General features: G+C 41.2%; 2 protein-coding genes across 11 annotated transcripts in view; one reads left to right on the top strand and one right to left on the bottom strand.

The window, feature by feature from the left end:
* Positions 1 to 444: 444 nt before the first annotated feature.
* GSKIP (GSK3B interacting protein) lies at positions 445 to 21970 on the bottom strand. Of its 5 annotated transcripts, none has more exons than XM_077910504.1 (5): positions 21760 to 21970; positions 11146 to 11206; positions 10143 to 10221; positions 5120 to 5378; positions 445 to 2349 (listed from the first exon to the last, which is right to left on the bottom strand). In XM_077910504.1, exons 4-5 carry the CDS (start codon positions 5375 to 5377, stop codon positions 2194 to 2196), a joined length of 414 nt encoding a protein of 137 aa, XP_077766630.1. In that variant the 5' UTR covers position 5378; positions 10143 to 10221; positions 11146 to 11206; positions 21760 to 21970; the 3' UTR covers positions 445 to 2193. The 5 variants fall into 5 exon arrangements, with proteins under 5 accessions (XP_077766630.1, XP_077766629.1, XP_077766633.1 ...); XM_077910503.1 differs by lacking the exon at positions 21760 to 21970 and adding an exon at positions 21117 to 21219; XM_077910507.1 differs by lacking the exon at positions 11146 to 11206.
* The window catches only part of ATG2B (autophagy related 2B), a 71348-nt gene continuing 68709 nt past the window's right edge, over positions 21339 to 23977 (top strand). For 3 of the 6 annotated variants that reach the window (XM_077910498.1, XM_077910499.1, XM_077910497.1), the window contains exon 1: positions 21664 to 21922. In XM_077910498.1, coding sequence (XP_077766624.1) covers positions 21761 to 21922 — 162 coding nt within the window. In that variant the 5' untranslated portion in view covers positions 21664 to 21760. Of the gene's footprint in view, positions 21923 to 23977 lie in introns of all 6 variants that reach the window. The other 3 variants (XM_077910501.1, XM_077910500.1, XM_077910502.1) reach the window with 2 other exon arrangements.

Genomic DNA, 23977 nt, shown 5'->3' with positions numbered 1-23977 from the left:
TATTCTTGTAGTGTATCTTCTGCTGAATCTTTTCTCCATGCTAGATTGCTAGGATATTACCAGTACAGAAGTTACAAGCTTTGTAAAGGCTCTATTACCCAATATTTTCTGGAAAGGTTTCACTGAATGCCCCTCACTAAATCCTTATTGATATCATTATATTTAAATAACGGAGATTATTAAGTTGTTAGGTTAAATACAGAGCTAAACTCTTTTCCTTTCTTGAATTACTGGTCAGGTTGAATATCTTTCAAGTGGTTACTGGACATCCATACATTTTTTTTCAAGTTGTTTGATTATATTACATGCCCACTGTTCTTGTTTTCTTATTGACTTGTAAGAGTTACTTATTTAGAGGCTTTTTCTTTTTTTCCCCTTTTGGAAGTGACATCAATGATTAATTTATCTGATTAAATTCTTTAAACAAGCTAGATGAAATGGAAGTTTCAGTATCTGTATAGTTTTATTAATGTCTTTTCACTCTGTTCCTCTTTCATAATGATAAAAAGAGCAAATCACTTCACAGCAAAATGTAACCATACAGAATTCAAAAATGGACATGGAAGCTCCTGGAACCAGTCATTTATCACAAAATGAACAAAGTCAATTTTTGAATGTACAATCACTTTTCTTCATACTTAACTCGAAATGAGTAAACAGAATTTTATTCGAACTTTACAAATATCCTTTACATTTATTTAGCCTGAGATTAAGCGTGAGAAAATCTGACCTGCAGTTAGATATCACTGCCCAAACAGTTAGCATCTGAAAATAAAGCTGCAAATGGACATGCATTTACCAAACACAAATAAATCATCCTGATGGACTCTGACAATGAATACTGACCCAAACCGAACTTCAATGTGGTTCTACATGATCTTCGGAGCCCAAAAGTGTCTATTACTAAATAATGATTAAAAAAAAAAAAGTCTGCAAATGACAAATTATGAAGGTGTGTCCCAATGCAGAATTTTACTTCAACATTTCTACAGCTGCTGCTTTAGTAGTACTACTAAAAAATCGACTCCCCAATCCTTAGTATTCAATATGTACTTGAAAACATGTAGCAGCATGGTACGATTCATTTTTATAAATATTAGTACCTGTAATAAAATATAAAAAGAGAGTCTCCCTTTTTCAAATATCAAGTCTCTGAATGCTTCATTCATCCTTTGGTTTCAAACCCATACAATGCAGGCATATTACATTGTAGATTTAGCTTTGAGAAAGAATACTGTGCATCTGTTGGGGAGGGAGGGGTGCTAGGGAATACCAAAGCACTACAGTATAGAAAGGAAACATTGAAGCAAAAATACTTTCTGAATATATACTGTACATCATGTAAACAAACATTCATAATAAGAATCAACACAGGCCAAAATATTGTTTTCTGGGAATTCAGAATCTTCTTCCTTTTGAATCACACACACACTGAAGATGATTTTTGTTAAGAAAAATGGTGCCTGTTCCTATATTTGCTTATGTGCTTAAATATCTTGGAAACAATTATTACATTCATTTGCTAACGGTTTGTCCTCTTAGTTGGCTGGCTGTTGCAAACAAGGAATACAGAACTATTATTTCAGTACCTGTTTTCCATTTAATACTAGCTAAGTAATATATATAATTAATTCATCTTTATCAGTCCCTATTAGTAATATAAATAGATTAAGTGAAGCAGTGAATTTCAAAATTTGTGCAGGGGAAACTAGTTGATAATTTGTTTCCAATAAGGCTAGTAGCAAAATAATTACTACAAAGTCAGTCCAAGCTAGTAGTAAACCCCTGATTTAGCAAGCTGAATCCATGTAGGTCATTTTAATTCCTGTTATATTACTGTGCAAATCTAGAATTTCCTATGTAAAAGAGAGTGCTGGTAGCATCAAAATCCTGTAATAACAGAATGAAATACTGATTAGGTTTTGAAATGCAGAGCTACTATATGAAGAAATCTGAATGTCTTAACGACAGTATCACAGCAATGGCCTCAGGATTCCCTTAAGGAATCCGAAACTAAGAAAGACAATTCATTAGTCAGTAATGTTCTGAGGCAGAAGCCTAAATTTGAAGCAAGGAATGGACATAAAACCAAAAATGCGTTTTCTACTATGACCATATGCAAGTATTTCAAGCTTTATGTCAACATTTTGTACCAGCAGCAGCCCCCTCTAGAAGGAAACAGCTTGGTCACGACTATCCATCCCTCTTCAAAGCTTCCAGTCTTTGAAGGAGTGCGTTTCCAAATGCTTCCCGGTAGGCAGGGCTGAGTGTATCCAGCAACGAGTAGACAGTTTCATGATAGGGAGTGTGTAAGTGATCATCCACTTGGTCAAAAGCATAACCTACCACCTACAAGAGAAATGCAACAGTGGATCAAATAACTAGATTTAACTTGGTACAGAAAACAAAAATGTGTTTACTGGGGCCATTCTTCAATGACTCAATTTCTCAATCAATAGAATATGCATATTTCTTTTTTTTTAAGATTTATTTATTTATTTGATAGAGAAAGAGAGATATCACAAGCAGAGGGAGTGGCAGAGGGAGAGGCATGCCCCTATCTGAGCAGGAAGCCTGATGTGGGGCTTATGACCTGAGCCAAAGGCAGATGCTCAACCCACTGAGCCATCCAGGCACCCTGACTAAGTGTATTTCTAAGCAGTCTGAAACTTAAAGGAACATCATAAACAAAATGCCCTCTTTATCATCTTTTTCTCAAAATGTAAAAGGTTTAATTTACCTACTCCTGAACCTAAAAAGGGATGTCAGAAGAAATGTCAGAAGGAATGTAAAAGCCTACACAGAACAGGTATTTCATTTTCATAGACTGAAACGTGCTTCTATTTATTCCCACACCTACTGAGGACCAACCATACAAAGGCACCAGAACAGATACTATATTATCAGTCCATATTTTTATTATTTATTTAAACTCTTTTATAGAGTCCTAAAAACTGCTTATAGTTTCAATCCTGCTTTACAATTAGTTACATTACTAATTCAACATTACTAACACATTACTTATCTGACAGGGAAACAAATGCTCAACTCTGTGAGATCAAAGGGAATGCTATTCTGTGTGTGTGTTTTCTCTAAACACCGTGAAAGCTTTTGTCCCCAACAAGATCTATCTTGGTTCACCAGCAGTGTTGGGCAAAATCAACTTAGCTTTTGTTGACTAAAACTGGTGAATTCCCTATATAAACTAATTTTTTAAGACATCTATCCAAGAAGACTCACCTTTAAGTTACAAGTGGCTTTGTTGTTGTTTTAAATGAAAGCAGAGGCAGATGTGTCAGGATGATGAATCACAGCTCTCTGCAACCATGCTGTGTTGTAGCACTTTCTACACCACACTACCACTGTTTGCCCCTCCTTTCCCTGCTAGCCTACAGTCTATTTCTAATTCCCAACACAGGATAGTTGCTCAGTAAAAGCTAACTGAGTAAGACTGCAAAGACAAATATTGGAATATCTACGTGCCAGGTTTCTAAGGGCTCTAGACCTTTCTGCAAACTATTCATATAAGCATCCTTCAAATCCTTTTTAGCTTTTTTTCCTGATCTCTAAGCTATAGATAAAGAAGCAGGGTGCAGACAGGTTGAATGACTCACCCAAGATCCCTCAAATTCACATGTTCGGCTTCTGACTCTGATCAGAATGCTTCCTACCTTCCATAGTCACCTCAGAACTAATCAGTGTAAGACTGAATTAATATACACAGGATGATTGATCTCTACTTTGGATTTGCCTATTTCTATTTAAGATGCATCCACTTCTAAGACTACCTGCTTGTAGCACAATGTCAGGGATTTAGGAAGGAGAGCACTAAGACTGGTTAATCTAGGTACTACTCCCAAAGCAAAGGAGCTACCGGTGCAGCAGTTATGAGGAACTGGAAGTAGTGAAGATGCCAGATTGGCAATTTATTTCAGTGGAGGTGACTGCCAGTCAATGGATACACAGAACACATAGTTTGAGCAAACTGAATCTAGCGAAATAAAAAGATATTTGTGTGTTTAACATTGTCTGACATTCTTACCTACTCAGGCCTTGCCCTGTACCTTAGGATACTCTGCAACTTTGCAGGGCTACTCTTAGGTATACAAACAAAAGTCAGAGATCTTTTGGCCAAGGTTGACAATTATTAAAGTCAAACTAAATTTTGGAATTTCTAATATCTATTCCTTTGTTCAGGTCAGAAATTTTCCTAACAGCGAGTTTTGGGTTGTTTATTTATTTATTATTTTTGAAGGACTTTATTCTCAAGCAATCACTATACCCAATGTGGGGCTCCAACCTACAACCAGGAGATCAAGGTGCCCCAGTGAGTTTTGTTGTTTTAAATGGTAAGTTGCTCTTGGCCAGGGATTTCTACTCTCCTAAATTCAAGATTCTGTTTCAAAGGTTGCAGAGGGGTCACTCTATCTAGAAAAGCTCACACACAGGAAAAGACACTCTTGCAAATCTGGAGGCAGGATATTCTGCTGTGACTTAATTATTCTGACCTAACAGCTGGAGGACAGAGCAATCAGGTATGTTGTTTTAGTAGAAGAGACATTTTATAAGAGGTGGGAAAAGATCCTCTCAACACGATGATTGCAAAGCTCACCTAAGCACAGAATGCCTACTTTTGGTGAATATATTTAGCTATAGGCAAGAAATAAATTAATTTGGGGGGTTATGTTCAAAACAAAGTAACACTGTAAATCAAATGTTTTTCTTTTTCAAAAAACCCAAAGACTTTAGAATTAATAAGAATAACTAGAGAAAAAGAGCTTTTCTTACAAAGATCTTGGACCTGAGGCACTTGGGTGGTGCAGCTGGTTGAGTGCCTCCTTCTTGGTTTTGGCTCAGGTTGTGATCTCAGAGTTGTGAGATGGAGCTCCCCTTCCGGGTTCCAGCCTCAGCAGGGAGCCTCCTTGAGATGCTCTCTCTCTCCCTCTCCCCCCAAACCCCTGCTCTCTTTAAAAATAAATAAATAAATCTTAAAAAACTTTTTTGGATGTTGTGTTCTCAGTTAACAATCTTCTTGCCCCCCAGCCCCTGCCCCCTAAAGTGGTAAAAATAACAATAAGAAGGTTTTTTTTTTTTTTTTCTATAAAGAAAAGCGACTTACCCTTAGCCCTGCTTCAGTGAGCTCGAGGCAGTATCTGTTCCTCTCTCTTGTTTCCACATTGATATAGGCAACATCATCAGCACAGCGCAGGTTTTTGGAGACAAACATGTTATTAACAGCAAAGAGAACGTCATTTACAACTGCTTCAGCTTCTAGCTTCATGTCTTTCATATCAGCTTCTTCAAAACCATTAAGCTCTGCATCTTCTTCAAACCCTGACATGCTACTCAGCTCCATGGGATTACAGTCTGTTTCCATTCTGCAAAGGAGTAGATATAAAACATGTTTACAGAGAGACATTCCAAATACTGTTGTTTGACTAAGAGGAGCTATGCCTTAATAGAAAACATTAACTAGCTAACAACTTTTAAGGAAAATACTGTCTAAAACCATTTCCAGGGGGATCCCTGGGTGGCTCAGCAGTTTGGCGCCTGCCTTTGGCCCAGGGCGTGATCCTGGAGTCCTGGGATCGGGTCCCGCGCCGGGCTCCCGGCATGGAGCCTGCTTATCCCTCTGCCTGTGTCTCTGCCTCTCTCTCTCTCTGTCTATCATAAATTAAAAAACAAAAAAAACCCAAAACCATTTCCAAGTTGTTTTTCACAGACATGTATAGATTTTCAAAAAAAGAGGTTTTCTACTCTTCCCCTAAAGGTTAATTCCCATAGTGATATAATTCAGAATATTAGCTTTCAGTTTTTTTTCAGTAAAAATCCTGGTACATAACTCTTTTTAATGTGTATTTTTCTAGGATAGATATTTAAAATAGGAATTGCTGAGTCAAAGTGTATGCTCATTTTAACTTTCAACAGATACTGCTGATTCACCTTCACAAAAAGGGCTGTACTGATTTATCCTCCACAAATAGAATATGAGAGACTATATTCTTTTTCATTATCCTCTTTACAATCTTTGTCAATCTGAGAGGCAAAGAATGATGCCTCATTGTCTGAATATGTATTTCTTTGATTAAACATCTTTTTGATATTTATAGAATATTCTTAGTTCCAAGATCATACAGCTGTAAAAAGCAGAAATGGAAATTAACTCAGATTGTTAAATCAGAATTGAAATCTTCACCTACTATAGTGCATGACTTCTCAATGACTCTTTTTAGGACTTCTGGATTTGAGGTTTTGCATACAAGGGTCTTTTCCACCCCATGATTACTTTTTTTTTTTTTTTCCCCCATGATTACATTTTAAAAACCTCTTAGGTTGTCTTCTGAGTTCCCATTCTCTACATGGATGGTTAACTTTCTGATCCATCTAGAATTTATTTTGTATAGCTTTGTTTTTGAAATGGATGGCTTACTGTCCAAACACCATTTATTAAATGACTCATGTTTTCACCACTTCTTTGAACTGATCCGAATACTATAATTGGAAAAATATCATTTCTCAGGCTAACTCAATCCAACGTTACTGCCAGGTTGCTATGGAGTTCTAGCTTCTCTTCTGTGATGTGGTAGCAGTGAGTATTGTTAAAATTCAAAATGTATGAATGAGAAAAGTTAATGAATGTCAAAATGCACTGGAATGCAGGAATTTTCAGAAGAAAACATGCTTTCTTTTTAGCTGCAGGCTTTAAAAGTAAATTCAGATTTCATTTCTCTGAACTGGAGTGCGCATTCATTGTCCTGAATGTAGTAGGACTCTTCAACTTGTTATGAGCAATTTTTTTAGTACCTTAAAAATTCCATCTCTTTTTCTATAGTACTGACTTGTGCCCTATTTGTAATTTTCAAAATCCTCTAAGTTAGTGGTTTTTACCATGGCCACTGACCGGCCACTGACCCCACCTCAGAGAAACTGAATAAAAATCTCTGGGAGATTTTTCTGCATATTTTTCAGAGTTTATAGATTCTATTGTATGGCCACTGCTCTAAAATTATTCGCAAAAATCTTAAGGAGTTAAAGAGTTTCTGTAGCTGTACATCGTTTGCCATCATAAAAGGCAAACTAGTTGCTAAAGGCAGTTTATGACAAACTATGTCTAACCATTTAAAAAACTGCATAGCAAATGTACTAGTAATATATTCTTCCAATCCTGTTCCAACTAATGATGTTTATGGTTCCTTTACCTTGAGTCCTGTAGCACTCTACAGAATTAGTCCCTCATTCCTAGCAAGTTAATTTTATCAATTATTGCTGGGGCAATTTGTCAGATAACTGGAATCTAATATTGACTTATATATATGAAAGTGAAAACATTTGTTTTTCTTTTTCTTTTTTTTAAAAGATTTTATTTATTTATTCATAGACAGAGAGAGAAAGAGGCAGAGACGCAGGCAGAGGGAGAAGCAGGCTCCATGCAGGGAGCCCGATGTGGGACTCGATCCTGGGTCCCCAGGATCACACCCCAGGCTGCAGGCAGCGCCAAACCGCTGCGCCACCGGGGCTGCCCAACATTTGTTTTTCTAAAACTTTCTACCTTATCCTAAAAATAATCATTCTACTCATTATAATAATTGGTTTCATGTGTAAGAAGATAATCCATTTTATTGTTTTACAGAGTCAGTGTTGAAGATTTTGAAATGGAACTGTCCATTATTCTCTTACTATCATGAATACCATATATCTTTGTTTTGCTTAAGTGATCAAGTACCTCAATTATGGATGTCAGGAAATAATAATCACTACATTAAAAAGATGATGAGAAAGCTTGACAAGCTTTTAAAGCAAGAGTCTAATTCACTGCAATTAGGACCTTAATGATGGAGAAAGATGAAGAATCCAACATCAAAATGGAAGAAACCCTTACAGGTCCATGAAGTATGTCATCAAGTTGCTGCTGTGTAATAATTAGCACCAATGGGCATAAAAGAGAGACAACTTTCCTAACTGCAAAGTTTTAGAAGATTTTTTCTAAAATGTCTTGGGGCACCCTAGATGGCACAGTTAGTTGAGCGTCTGACTCTAGATTTTATGATCTCAGGGTCATAAATTTGAGCACTTGTCAGGCTCTATGCTGGGCATGGGAGCTGCTTGGGATTCTCTCTCTCCTCCTCCCTCTTTACCCCCTCCTGCCCGCTGCCATGCTCACTCACTTGCTCTCTCTCAAATAAATGACTTTACATGATGCATATAAAAGACACATTCAGAACTTCAGGTAATGATACATACACATAAAAATGATACGTTTTAGTACTGAAGCATTATGTAAGCTAATATTTTACACTAGTATTATTTCAAGATACTATAATTTATCTTTTATGCATTGTAACAGGCTCCTGATTATTACCAATATCCTCTTCCATTCCTAATAGCACCCTGATTTTCTTAGGGGAATCATAACACCTTCTTGCCTTACTGAGTAAAGCAACCAGGCAACATGAGGGAGATTGACTCCAATCCTGGCTAGAGACTATGCTGATAATCACCACATGAATTCCTCCCAGTCGCTCCAATCCAGATCAGCTTCAGTACACAGCCCCAGTTGTTCCTGGTAGCCATTCCAGATGGGGAAACTAGCCCAAGGATGCAGCTAACGGTGGGAAAGAAGAGAGCCAAGAGATTCACAGGGAAATGGAGCCACGGTCTTGACACCTGACCAATCTTCACATTTTTCAGTTACTGAATCCAACAAATTCCCATTCTTTTACTAGCAACTAAAAGCATCCTAATTGATTTAGAAGCCTACTCAAAATGAAAAGCAGTGATTGATCTAGCTCTTCAACAGCTTTATAAAAGTAAAGAGATTTTAAAAAATGGAACTCTGATTATATTTTTGTGCCGGTCATTCAGAAAATGCTTAATAAAAGCTCTGTAGAATGTGAATAATTAGCAGTATGTGTCTGTATTAGTTTCCTCTTGCTGCTGTAACAAATTACCACAAACCTGTGGCTTAAAACAATACAAGTTAATTTTCTTTTAATTCTAGAGGTGAGAAATCTAAAATCCAGGTAGCAGCAGGGATGTATTACTTCTGGAGCCTTCAGTGGAGAATGTTTCCTTGCCTTTTCTGCTTCTAGACGCTGACTGCATTTCTTGGCTCATGGTCCCCTCCTCTACCTTCAAAACACATCACTACATCCTCTGGATTGGTGGTAACACCTCCTTTTTCTGACTCTTGACACGGGCACCTCTTTTACAAGGAGTCTCGTGCTTACATTGGGATATGTCCCTGTTTGAGGTCCTAAAGTTAATCAATAGGCAAAGTTCCTTTTATCATATAAGGTAATGCATTCAGTTTCTGGGATTAAGATACAGACATCTTTGGGGGCCTCTTCTGTCTACCACAGTGTCTGTAGCCTATTAGCAGATAAGGAATACAAAGGTAGTTAAAGAGACTTCGTTTTCTGACCTTACTTTTAGGAAGCTGTAGTTTATTTTTAATAAACACATTGCAAGGCAGTGTAAAGTACTAGACAGTTTACAGTGCTCTCTTAAAAGAAGGCCCAGAGTACTTGCCAAGTTTAGTGCCTTCTTTGCAAAGATTCCTTGACAATAGTTTCATGCTTTGTATTCTGTAACTCCAGTACCATGATCACCACAAAATGTACTCGGGGTAGCGTTTCAATTAAAGGTAGCATCTCAAGGCTGACAAGGGGTTTATTAAGGATCCTGAATTAAGAGCTCTGTCCAGCTACTTGATTCTAGATGGTGACTGGCCTATCCAATTAGATCCTCTCTTGAGGAGACTGAACACAGAGCCATGAAGGTCCCACCAAACATGAAGGCAGTTGGTGGTGATGGTGCTAGAACTACGGCAGTCAGGGTGGCTTGATCAATGGGACATTAAAGAAGTGGCATCTACATTTCTGATTATGCATCTCATTAACTAAAAATACTTTAAACAGATACCTTGTTATATGTATATGTATTTACATACACATTCTACTATAATTAAAATATTAAAAACATGTAAATACGAATTTAAACAGAAGCTTAAATATGAACTATAAACTTATTTTCTCTTACTTCTCAACGGATTATCTCATGTACTTGAGTGTGGAGGCCAGCATCACAGAGGAGGAGATGGGTGTCCATTTCAGGGAAGAGAAATTACTAGAATTACTACTCACACATTAGAGCTGCTGTCTGGTTACTGGAATGACTTTCTCATCAGTAGGAATCTGGTAAAAATCCTTGATTTCTCTCTTTCTGCAGGCAAAACAATTTATCATTGTACAAGAAATTCTAGACTAACACAACTTTGTGCAATGAAAGAAACATTCTTTATCAGTGCTGTCAAAGACAGTAGCTACAGCTACTGGTTAAAGTGACTGAGGAACTCAATCTCAAATTTCAGTTAATTTTCATTCATATAAGTTTAAATAGGTAATGGCTCTTGTATCAGAGTGGGTATAGACTTTTGGGAATACTTTTGGATACACGGTAACCAACTCCATTTACATTACAGTTGGAAAAAAAATCAGTAGATATAAAGGAACTAAATTAAACTTATTTTATATATGAGTAGCAAGATTTGGAAATACATGTTAAAAAAAATTCTGAATCTCAGTACTCTATGGAGAGGAATTAACCATCTTGTTTCAAATGGCAAAAGGTAATGAAGTACTTATGTTTTGTGATCTTGTCAATTTAGACTCTAAGTTTATTACCATATATTGTAATTATTAAATATAATCCACCGTACATCTACATATCCAGCATTTCTCTAAGCATCAGAATACTAATTAAAGGGGTCTACTGGTGGGGCGCCTGGGTGGCTCAGTTGGTTGGACGTCCAACTCTTAATTTCAGCTCAAGTCATTATCTTGGGAGCCTGAGACTGAGTCCTGAGTTGGGTTCTGCACCCAGTGGGGAGTCTGCTTGAGATGCTCTCTTTCTATCCCCGACCCTTGGTGGCACTCTGTCTAATATAAATGAATCTTAAAAAAAAAAAAAAAAGGTGTCTATTGGTATTATAGCTTAATTTGGGAAGTAAGACAAGCTCATTAAATATGTACATAAATATTAACGCTACACACATGCATCATAATCATAACCTAAGAAGTGTACTTAATTGTGAGTGACAGGTAGGTAGAGAAAGCAATGGTATGTTTGGTCTTATTACAAACTTACCACTAAAGTTGTATGAGCCTGGGCTGGCCACGTAACCTCACCGGACTCATGATTTTCTCAGCTATGAAATAAGGGGAACAGACAAGAAACTCTTTACTGTTCTTGAGAGCTCTGATATTCTGTGATCTATGGCATAATTGTTAGTTATGATGGGGCTTGACTTTGACTCATGGAAGAGGTCAGTCAAAACTGGTCTTGAATGAGCACAGGTGAAATTATGGATGAAGCAGAAAGGACTTGAGAGTTGTAAAGAATTCTTCACAGGGAACAAAGCATAAGCAATAACCTGCATGGGGTGTGGCAGGAATTCTTTTTTTTTTTTTTAATTTTTATTTATTTATGATAGTCACAGAGAGAGAGAGAGAGGCGCAGAGACATAGGCAGAGGGAGAAGCAGGCTCCATGCACCGGGAGCCCGACGTGGGATTCGATCCCGGGTCTCCAGGATCCCGCCCTGGGCCAAAGGCAGGCGCTAAACCACTGCGCCACCCAGGGATCCCTGTGGCAGGAATTCTAAGGAGACTGGCCTAACTAGTCTAATGCAAGGACAATGTTAGGAGAGTAATTGAGGGGTGCCTGGGTGGCTCAGTGGTTGAGTGCCTGCTTTCAACTCAGGTTGCGATTGGGATTGGGTCCCTTATCAGGCTCCCTGTGGGGAGCCTGCTTCTCCCTCTGCTTCTGTCTCTGTGTCTCTCATGAATTAATACTTTTTTTTTTTTAAAGGAGAGTAATAGCCCAATTTGAAGTGTGCTGATATCCAGAGAGGAGAATTTGATTTTGGTATAATAGCCTCCTTTAAACTCTTTGAGAATGGTAACAGCAACAGTCTACATTTCAAGTGGGTTTCTTTCAGGCAGCATATGGTTTGGTCCTGCTTTTATATGCAATCTGGCAATTTCTACCTTTTAATTGTAGTGTTTAGGCCTTTTATATTTAACATGACTGCTATAATTACTGATGTGGTTACTATCTATTTTGCTATTATCTATTTGTACCATCTGTATTCTCTTTGCTTTTCCTTATTTTTCTGTCTACTTTTGGACTGACCACTTTTTAGGATTCTATTTTACATCCTTTGGTGGCTTATGAACTCTGTTCTTAGTGGTTAGTTTACACGATACATCTGTAATTACACTATACATCTGTAATTATCACAGTCTACCTTTAACCTTGAAGTGATATGCTACTTCATGTAGAGCATAAGAACTTTACAAGAGTATACTATATTGCCTTTTTAATATTTTTGTCATATTTTACTTCTACGTGCTACAAACTTCGTAATACATACTTTTGTTATAAACAGTATAATTTTTCAGCAATTTAGATAAGAAAGAAGTATTTTATATTCAACCACATAATTACTATTTCTGGTGCTCTGTGTTCCTTTGTGTTTACTTATACTCACATCTATGATCTGTATCACATCCTCTGCCTGATGGATTTCTTATAACATTTCCTGAGTGCAGACCTGCTGTTAATGAATTCTTTCAGCTTTATTTATGAGAGAGAGAATGCACGTGCACATGAGGGGGTAGATGGAGAGGGAGAAGCAGGCTCCTTCCTGAGCAGGGAGCCTGATGCGAGACCTGTGTCAAAGGCAGATGCTTAACAACTGAGCCACTCAGGTGTCTCTTTCGGCTTCTGTATATCTAAACAAGTCTTCTTTTCACCTTCAGTTTTGAAAGATATTTTTGCTGGGTATAGAATCCTGGGTTGACAGTCTCCCCACTCTAAGATTTTAAAGCTCTCTCTACTATTATTTTGCTTACATTATTTCCTGTGAAAAATCTAATGTCATTACTGTCTTTGTTCCTCTGGGTGTATTTTTCCTGATTTCTTTTGCTTGGGGCTTTTCAAACATTAATTTGTCCCTCCTCTTTTTGGGGACTCCAATTTCATGAATATTAGGTTTAAGTGAAGTTGTCCTACTCTTCTTTTTTCATGTTCTTAGTTTCTTCTTTGTTTCACTTTGAATAGCTTCTATTGCTGTCTTTGAATTCACTAATCTTTTCTTCTGCAGCGTCTTATCTCTACTTGTCTTTTTAAAAAACCTTTTCCACGTCTCTACTTAATTTGCTCAGTTTTTCCCTCTAGCTTTTTAAACATACGGGTTTTTAATGTCCTTGTCTACTAATTTCATAGTTATTTATGGGTAAATTTCAAATTACAGATTTTTCTTACTATGGGTTGTATACTGCTGCTTTGTATGCATGGTAATTTTTAATTGGATGCCAAACAATGTGTATTTTACCTTATACAGTCCTATTTTAATATGCCTATAAATATTATTGAGCATTCTTTTGGGATATAGTTATTGGAAATAGCTTGATCCTTTTGGTTTATTTATTTTTTAAAGATTTTATTTATTTATTTATTTATTTATTTATTTATTTATTTATTCATGAGAGACACACAGAGAGAGGCAGAGACATATGCAGAGGGAAAAATAGGCTCACTGTGGGAAGCCTGATACAGGACTTGATCCCAGGACCCAGGATCACGACCCGAGCTGAAGGCAAATGGTCAACCACTGGGCCACCCAGGCACCCCACCTGATCCTTTTGAGTTTTGCTTTTAGACTTTTTAAGGCAGTATCAAACCTACATTTAGTTTCTGGTTAATTCTGACCCACTATGGAGTCAATAACCTTTCTGAATATTCTGATATCCTATGGATTATGAAGATTTTCCATTTTTGGTGATAGGAACAGGAACATCCCTGGTCCTGTACTTTTTTTGGGTAGTTTCTTCACACCTATGTGTTGATCAGTATTTATTCAGCTGCAGGCTGGAGGGGGATCCTCTGTACATTTCCACAGCTCTTGCTTTCTGTGAAGCTCTCTAATTTCTAGTACTCTGTCCTGGTTGACTTGGCCTTTCTGAACTTGAAGCTCCATATCCTTAATTCAGGGAGACTACTGGGTTCTACCTGGGTTTCTTTTCCCAGTGTCATGCCTAGAAATTCTCTCCAGGCAATAAACTGGGGCAATGGGCTCACCTCATTTGTATATCACAGCATTAGACAATGAAGGACACTGATCCTTCAATGTCCCAGTGATCAGCGTCCTTCATTGTCTAATCCCCAACATCTTAAAAGCCTTTTCTCCCCAGATGTTTTTGCCCACTTTCTTATTGTTTCAGGTGGAAAGGTAATCTGGGCCCTGTCCCTCTGTCTTTGCCAGGAATGCACAACCGAGTGCATTCCAGTTTTGAACAAACCTTGTGATCTTATTTCATAAATTTTTCTTTCAGTAATTTTGGTCTCTCTCATATTACCTTTTTTTTTTTTTTTTTTTTAAGATTTTATTTGTAAGTAATCTCTACGCCCAACATGGGGCTCAAATTCACAATCCTGAGATCAAGAGTCACACATTCCACTGGCCAAGCCAGCCAGGGTGCCCCTCTCCCATATTACTTTGGAAAAACTTTACCACCTTGCCAATTCCTTCATTAATGGGTTAAATACATTTCTTAAAAAGTTGAGTATAGTCAACACACAAAATTTAATTAGTTTCAGGTGTACAAATTAGTGATTTGACAAGTTCATACACTAGGCTGTTTTTACCACAAGTGTAGCTACCATCTATCCTGTTACATCACTAAAACAATACCATTAACTGCATTCCTTAGGCTCTGCCTTTTATTCTCATGACTTATTCATTCCATAGAGTTAAATATATTTTTTACACATGCTTACTATGTTTGTATAAGACCTATGTTTCTAACTTAAAAAAAAAAATTGTACTTTGACATTATAGGTGACCCTTGAACAACATGGGTTTGAACTGCATGGTTCCATTTATATGTAGATTTTTAAAAAATTTTTTTAATTTTTTAATTTTTATTTTTTTAAATTTTTTTTTAATTATTATTTATCTCTGATAGTCATACAGAGAGAGAGAGAGAGAGAGAGGCAGAGACACAGGCAGAGGGAGAAGCAGGCTCCTCATGGGGAGCCCAATGCGGGACTTGATCCTAGGACCCGGGGATCATGACCTGAGCCGAAGGCAGATGTTCAACCACTGAGCCACCTGGCTATCCCTATATGTAGATTTTTTTCAATACATACAGTATTGTACTGTAAATATATTTTCTCTTCCTTATGATTCTCTTAAAAAAAATATTTATCTTAGAGACAGCATGGACAGGGGAAGGGAGGAGAGGCAGAGTCTTAAGTAGAGCCTGAGTGCAGAGCCCCACATAGCTCCCAATCCCATAACCCAGAGATCACACCCTGAGCTGAAACCAAGAGCAGGAGTCTTAACTGACTGTGACACCCTGGCACCCCTCCTCCTTATAATTTTCTGAATAATATCTTCTTTTCTTTATTGTTAAGAATACTGTACATAATGCATATAATATACACAATATCTGTTAATTAGCTGTTTATATAAGTGGTAAGGCTTCTGGTCAACAGTAGGCTATTAGTTAAGAGTTTGGGGAATCAAAAGTTATACTTGGATTTTCAACTACACGGGAGTTGGTAACTGGAATGTCCAAAGCTCAGCTGTATTTTAGACTTTCAGTTCTTCAAAATTCAGCTCGACACATTTATTTCAGCATTCGGTATCTGATCTCAAGAAAGAGTTAATCACTACATCCTTCTTCCTTTGCATTAGTATTGCTGTAGATTTTCATACTTCTTTGGAAATCAGGGCCTGTGATGTCTACATCACCAGCACAGGGTCCCACCTAAGGCAGGTGTTCACTGAATATATGTTTTAAAGTTTATTTGTTTATAATCTATACACCCAACGTGGAGCTAGAACTCCACTATGAGATCAAGAGTCGCATGAACTCTACCGACTGAGCCAGCCAGGTGCTCCTTCACCAAATACTTTCTGAATGAATAAATCAAAGAAAAAATTCTAACTCACTGCTTCTCAAGCTGTGATACTTGGCCCTGTGACAATGGGCATACAACTGGATAAATAAGAATATACACTGTAGAGATTCTTCCCCAAATACACATCACTGTTATAGTAACAATATTATGAAGTGTGATGTAAAATTGCCTAGAACTTTTTAAAAACAAATAGATGTCTTAAGCTATGCCTTCTTCAGGTTATGCCTCTACACTCCTAGGATTTCCTTTGCTTCTGATAAAAAATTTGAGTGAGAAGTAAAAGGAGTACTGCACTTACCTAAGAAATTAACTCAGAAAGCTTAAAATTCTAGGCATTGGGCCTGGGGGTATGAGGTTAATGAGCAGAGGTGGAAGCTAGTAGAAGCGCAGCAGATTCATACTGAGTTAGACTAAGTCTTTATACTTCTTCCCACTTCAGTTAGGGTATTGTTTTTTTGTAAAAAGGTAAGGAAATTCAATAGCTCTTATTCCATCTGTTGGTATGATTTAGGGGCTGTGGTAAGTGTTTTTGGAAGATTCATGAAACTGGTTATCAAGATATTGATTACTAAGTCCTTTATTCCTTCTCTATTTTTTATCTTCTAATTTTTCTATGGCAAAAAGAAAATGTATTGTTTGCAGCAAAACAAAAGTCTTTTGAAAATGTGATATATTAGAAAGTACGAGGGATAGAAGCAGAAACGTTCTTCTAAAAGAAGCCAAGCTATTGAGATAGTTAAAATAACTGGTAGCTTCAGTTCCAAGTGGAATGAGAGGTTTGAATTTATCTGCATTTCAAACAAGAGTTTTGAAAGTAAAGATGAATCAAGTTGATTAATTATAATTAGCAACTTTTAGAAATTATCCAAAGCTAACGCTAGTTTAATCTTTATTTGCTGTTAACACGTAACATTTAATGTTTTCAATAGCTCTACAAAGTATGAGTTTTGAAATTAAAAAAGTTATTTTTTTAAAAAGACTTTATTTATTTGAGAGAGAGAGAGAAGAGAGGGAGAGCATGAGCTGGGGTGGGGAGAGGCAGAGGCAGAGGGAGAAGCAGGCTCCCTGCCGAGCAGGGAGTCTGACTCAGGGTTCCATCCCAAGACCTTGAGATTATTACCTGAGCCAAGGGCAGATGCTTAACCAACTGAGTCACCCAGCTGCCCCCCAAATTTTAAAATTTAAAATCAGATTCATCATATATTACAGTATTTGTAATTCAAATAAAATTGCATACTTTATCCATTTATACACTGATGCATAAAATTATTCTGCACCCTACTTGCAATGACAGAGACACATATAGATGACTAACAACAAATCAATTATAGGGGGAGCTAACAGTGAGGAAATATACAGATAGTGTTAATTTGACAAGCCTTGTAAACTGTAAATAAGCAGCAACACCACATCCCTGTAAATACCCTTTCCTTCAAAACCAGAAACTAAATGAGATTCTAAGAAAAGACTCAAAATTTGAAGGCTTAAAAAAACGTCCAGGCATTATTTTTTTTGTTTCCAAGTAATCCTCTAGGTTACACAGAGGATTGGGTACTATATTTAATATAAAGTACATTACAAGCAAAATAAGACAAATCAATATCTGAAGAATACAAAATAGAAAACCTCTTTGCTTTCCATTTTGATTCTAAATTGGCTCCCTACCAGGTTCTGAGTAATATTCCGTTGCCAGTACCTTCAAAAAACTGGAATACCTTACGGGTGCTATTAGTTATTCTGGTCAGATGACTGTGTCATCTGGTAGAAAGTTTCCAAAATGATTCCTTATAACATCATACATCAATTATTTAGGAACCAGCTCTAACTTCATCTGTGGGTATAATTTTTGTGCTATGTTAGTGTTCTGGAGGATTGATAAACTGGTTATCAAGGAATTTATCACTAAGTTCTTTATTCTCTACTTAATTTAATAGACTTTGTTGTGTTTCATCACAGATTTACAGCATCAAAGAGCTGAAAAAAGACTGTAGATTTGTCCTTAATGACAACAGTCATATATATATATATAGCATGACAAAATAATAGAAGCAGAGTGGCTCAGTGGTTAAGTGTCTGCCTTTGGCTCAGGTCATGAACTCAGGGTTCTGGGCTGAGTCACCATCCAGCTTCCTGCTCAGTGCGGAGTCTGCTTCTTCCTCTTTCTCTGCTTCCCCCTGCCCGTACTCTCTCTCAAATACATAAAATCTTAAAAAAAATAATAGAGGCAGAATGATTTCAAGAGCAGTATACAGATTTCCAATTTTCACTTTGAGAATCTGACAAGTGACATCCCAACAGTCAGCAGAGGGCTAGAACACGGTATCTTAATCAGGATGACTTTTTATTTGTATCATATCTCATAGCCTGAAAAATCCTCTCAATATGAACAAGTGGCCAGTAGGCTGTAGTGGTTAAAGGGTCTTGAACACAGCAAGAATCTCTGCTCTAGGTATTCTGGGACTTGGGGCAGGATACTTGAATCTCTCTGGTCACACATTCCTCCTCTTTAAAATGAAGCTAACCATAGCATCACATAAAGGGATACCACAAGTACATATGGAAAGTGCTCAGCACGGTGCTAAGCTCAAAAAATAGTATGTTTATTATTATATACTGAAAAGATGGTTAAGGAAAAGCTGACCCTGAAACTCAAGCCATTTAACTTTGAGTTTGGTGCTTTTAACATCACGTGAAGTGCTGTGGCTGCTGCTGTCTTTTACAGCTCCCAGAATCATGAGATACGGGAGCCCTAAGGGAGCCCTAACATCATATTCCGGTTACGAGTGCAAGTCTTAAAAAGCCAAAAGTATGTCACGCATTTTTCTTTTGTTTCACACATTAACATGGATTTCTTTGAAGGATGTATACAGCTCTGCTATGTAGCTTCTAACCAGTCACTTCAAAGCCTTTTACGGAAGTCTTAAAAAGTTGACAATGTTTCTTCACCTTCCTCATTTAATTAACACTAGGTGTTAACATTTTGTGATAGTACTCTGTCTTTGATAAAACATAAAAATAGCACTATGAGTTAAAATGAGTATCATACTCTAATTGAGCTCCAGGTATAAAAATGCTAGGTCCCAAGCCTGAAAATGCACGCGGACTTTCTCCTAGAAAGCATAACACATATGAGGCAACATTCGAAGGGAGCATGCCTGTTATCATAATAAAATCTTCTGATTTTTATTTTCCTTTCCCGATGGTTGATATTTCAGGCATTTCGTGGACATCCTGTATGCAATTCTCTATTCCAAAGGAAATCACTTAACATTTGGCCTTGAAAGAAGTCGACTGTATCCATTTGTCAAAAGTCCAGTTGGAACCTTCCAAGGCCTATGCTAATTCCCCGCCCAGATGATTCCGCTTTTTCGTCGCTTTGTTTATATTCCTTTTATTGATAAATGTAATCATTATTCACAAACATGTCTTACTTATATCTTCAAAATATATCCAGAACCTAACCGCTTCCTACCTCCTCGACCACGACTACTCTAAGTCCAAGCTACTGCCTTCTGCTGCCTGGATTCCTACAATAATCTCTAACTGTTCTGGCTTTTTCTCCTTTGGTCCTCCCACCTCCACACCGCAGTGAGCATGATTCTGTAGAAACTCAGGCCAGATCATGTCACTCCTCTCCTCGAACCCATTCACCTACCCAAGTAAGAGCCCAAAGTCCTACAGGGCCTGTGCCCCCAAGCCCCCAGCTTCTCCTCCTCCTTACTTCACTCTCTGCTCCTGTTCCTTGAACTCATCAATCCTGCCCTTGCTGTTCCCCTGCCACGGAAGTCAACATGCCTTGCTCCCTGGCTTTCTCCAAGACTCTGCTAAAACATCACCTTATTAAATAAGAGAGGCCTTCTCTCACCCCTCTGTATACAAGTGGCAAATAACTTCCCTCTCCATTCGCTTTATATCACTTTACCTTTTTCAACAGCACGTACCAGCCCACGGCCTGTGATATATTTAATTACTGTTGGTTTCCCTTCCCTTCAACAAGAGGTAAGCTCCATGAGGCCAGAAACTTAACTCTGCTCACTGCTGTATCCCCAGCACACCAGCAGGCAACAACACAAATGCTTACTGAATAAAGGAATAGCCCTTTCACCATAGAACATAAACTCCCTGAGTTCTTTTCTACCTTTTCCATCTCTCCAACCGCGGAGACTTTCCTTTAACGGGCCCTTAACGAATATTTCTGAATGAGCGAAGAGCACGGGAACTGAGGTTACCGACAATGCTTCGGACAAGTCTACAAAGAACGGGGGCGGGGAGGACACAACAATCCAAGCGACTACATACACACACGCGAGAGCGAGCACACTGGCTCTCAAAAGAGTGTGGCTGTGGAAAGGGGACCCGGAGCCTTCCTGGGTCAACATTTCCGGGCGGTCTTGGTGCGAGTTACCAACCTGCCAATAACCCGCCGTCTTCACTGTGTATCCCTGGATGCAACCGTCTGTGCTCGGGGCTCGGTTTGGGTTCGTCCCCTACCGCAGCTCGGCAAGTCTCGGGGCGCCGAAGCCCGGCTCGCAGGCCTCTCAGGGCTGGCGGAGCTAGCGGGCGGCTCGGCCTCCGCCGGAGATGCACCCCCCCCCCCCCCCCGCCCCAAAAGGCAGAACTAGGATCGCGCTGCTTCCCGGAGCGGCACGAGCGCTTGGCTCAGGTTTCCGCGGGGTCCGGAGCCTCTGGCGTTGAGCACAGAAAGCAGTTCTGCCCGCAGATGCCTCCAAGACTCAAGTTTCCCGGAGCCGGGGTGGGGGGCGGGGGCAGCACGCCCCGCACGAAGAAAGCGCTCTGCAAACCGCCAAGCCGCTGGGCAAACCCGAGCGGAGCTTCGGAAACAATACCTCGGAGAGGCGGGGAGGGGGCCAACAACTTGCCGAACATGGGCGCCGGCCGCTGCCGGGGGACGGGGTGGAGGGTGGAGGGTGGAGGGTGGCGCGGTGGCGGGAAGGGCCAGGCGCTGCTGCAGCCCCCCCGCGGCCCGCGCGCTCCGAGAGCCCGTTTCCGGGGTCGGGGTCCCAGGTGACCGCACGGCCCAGGCCAGCCGCGCCCCCGACCCCTGTCGGCCCGTCCGGGTCGCAGCCCCCCCTCCCTCCGCCCCCCGGGCAGCCCCCGCCGGCTCACCTGCGCGCGCCCGGCGTCCTCCGCTTCCCCCCTCGGGAGGCGTCTGGAGCCGACCCGCGGCGCCGTCCCGCCTCCCGCGCTCGCCCCGCCCCCTCCGAGCCGGAACCGCGGGCTTCCGGGCGCTTCTCCCCGCCCCCTCGCCCCTAGTGTGGCGTCACTTCCGCCAGCGCCCGGCCGCGCGCCGCGAGCGTGGGCGTCGCGCACGCGCCGGGAGCGCCCCAGAGTCGGGAGCGCGCCCCGCGGATGACAACAAATTCGTCGCGCGGCGGCGGCGGTGGAGGAGGCCGCCTCGGTACCTGCCGCGGGCCGTGCCGCGTGCGCCCCTGCATCCTGCCTGCGTGACGACTGGGGCCCTCGCGGAGGCCTCCCCACGCCCCCACACCCCCCCGGGCCTGGGGCGACGGGTCCCCGCCGGGCCTAGCGCGAGCAGCGCGGCGCGGGCCATGGGGTCGCCCTGAGGGACGCCCGGCGCCCAGCGGGCATGGAGGGGCCGTCCCGGGCTTAGGCCCCGCCGCCGGGACTCGAGCCGCCGCCGCCGCCGCCGCCACCGCCGCCGCCGCGGCCTGGAGCCGGAGCCGGAGCCTGGGCCCCAGGGCCGGAGCCGCCGCCTGCAGCCCCCGCGGGCCCCGTTGCCGGCGCTCACCATGCCGTGGCCGTTCTCGGAGTCCATCAAGAAGAGGGCATGTCGCTACCTCCTGCAGAGATACCTGGGCCACTTCCTGCAGGAGAAGCTGAGCCTGGAGCAGCTCAGCCTGGACCTGTACCAGGGCACCGGCTCCCTCGCCCAAGTCCCCTTGGACAAATGGGTAAGAGCCGCCGGCGGCCGGCCGGGAGGGTCTCGCTCCCCCTCCTCGGGGATCGGCGAGCGGGTGTCACCCGTCACCCGCGCTGGGTGACGTCCACCCCCTCCCCTTCCCCCTCCCCCTCCGCCGCCCGCTCCCCGGGGATTGTTTGGATCCCAGCGTGGCAGGGCTCACGGAAATGTGTTCTAGTGTTTATAGTCTGTTTCTAGCAAGTTGCGCCCCCCCCCCCCATCACGTGCTTCGGAAACTTAACGGAGGGGATGGAGTCTACACTGCGGGGAGCGGTTGCGTCGGGGGTTGGGGGGGGCCCTGCGAGGAGGTGACCGGGCTGCCCCTTGGGTAGCGAGGGTCGCAGGGTTCCGCGGCGAACACATCCTGTTTCAGGACATGACAGTCCGGGAAGATTAAGGGTCGGGGAGGACGTTTGGGGATGTCAGGCTTCCTCGTCATCCCTTCACTTGGTTTGGGAGGGCCGCCTGTGCAGCGCCTGCCATCTGGGAGGAAGGAGGCGAAGGCCGCCGGCCGCTCTGCCTGTTTTGGCTTAATGATACCTACGCCGGCGAGGCCCACCTGTGAGTGCCTGTGTGTGGCCCTAGTAGGGCGCTTCGGTTTTGCTTATTGGCCTCACGTGACCGAGCGTGAAAGCAGGTGTTGCAGAAGCACTGACGCTGCGGCGTTTGAAAACCTGCTTTCTACTTGTCAGCGGGAGGCTGTGCGCGGACTCGGTGTGTCTTACAGGTGCTTCAGCCCGGACGGTTGTACCTGCATTTGTAGGTGCGACGCGGAGCGCTTCACTTAAACTGTAGTCAGCCGGGAGTTGAACAAGAACCGACCGGCTTTTTTTTTTTTTTTTTTAACATTTCTTTTTTTTTTTTTTAAATTTTTTAAGATTTTATTTATTCATGAGAGACACACAGAGAGGCAGAGACACAGGCAGAGGGAGAAGCAGGCTCCATGCGGGGAGCCCGATGTGGGACTCGATCCCGGGTCTCCAGGGCCACATCCTGGGCTGCAGGCAGCGCTAAACCGCTGGGCCACTCAGGGATCCCCCTGACCAGCTTTTCTCCTGCCCCCGACCCTTCATTTTTTTGCGCTGGAGTTTGCTGCTAGCGGTTTGGATTGGTTTGTGGCGTTTTAGAGGTTTACTATCCTAAATGCATTCGTACACAGGTTACGTTTAGGACGTTATAAACATAGTGACTTTCCCGGTAGTGATAGTTGAGCAAAACAAAAGGAAACCTCCCCGTGCACCATGGGGAGGTGCTGTGTGAAAAGCTAAACTATTTTCTTTTGTATAAAAGTGTTAACAGTAATGACTTCTTAGCCACAGAAACCTGAAAAACTCAAATTATGGTAACATCTTATTATGACCCTTCAATTAATTGCACTTGTATGAATAAACATTTTCTTTTTTAATACGTAGATGACTTAACTAGGAAGAGTACACATAGTGGAAAGAGTTTGAGTAGATCCAGTCCCACATGAGGCTAAATCACACTAACCCAGGCTGCCAGTTAGCTAAGTGACAGTGGGCATAGTAATTCACCTCAGATTAATAAACCTTAATGGAGTATACATTCCATGCCAGGCACTGTGTCAGGACAGTGTATTGCTGTAATTCTTCGCTGAAGATAAGGATTCTGATGGATATTTTTCAGTTCAGTGACCCAGGAGTCTATACTTTTAGTATAGGTATGAAAAAGCGATCTTAGAGGAGGAGGATTGGAGATCTATTCATTGTCTTTTGTGGGTTGAATGATCTTATGCATTATTTCTAAATGACTTTTCACATTAACCCTGTAACGCAGGTACTATTATTTCTATTTTAAAGTTGGAGTTAAATAATGTGCCCCAAGTCACACAGCTAGCAAATGGTACTGTGAGAAATCAGACCTAATTTTTAAGCCCCTTGTTTCTTCACTAATCACATGGCTGCAAGCCAGGGAAATGGTTGTTAGTGTTTATTGGGCATCTATTTCAGGTACTGTGCGCACTAGGCATTCTTATTTGTGTTTTTAATCTTCATGGGAAATCAGGCAGCGATTTTTTTTTAATGTT

This window comes from Canis aureus, chromosome 9 (assembly GCF_053574225.1).
Source record: "Canis aureus isolate CA01 chromosome 9, VMU_Caureus_v.1.0, whole genome shotgun sequence".
NCBI classification, from domain to species: Eukaryota; Metazoa; Chordata; class Mammalia; order Carnivora; family Canidae; genus Canis; species Canis aureus.
The sequence above is the reverse complement of the archived record's forward strand: the minus strand, read 5'-3'. Positions and strand labels throughout refer to the sequence as shown.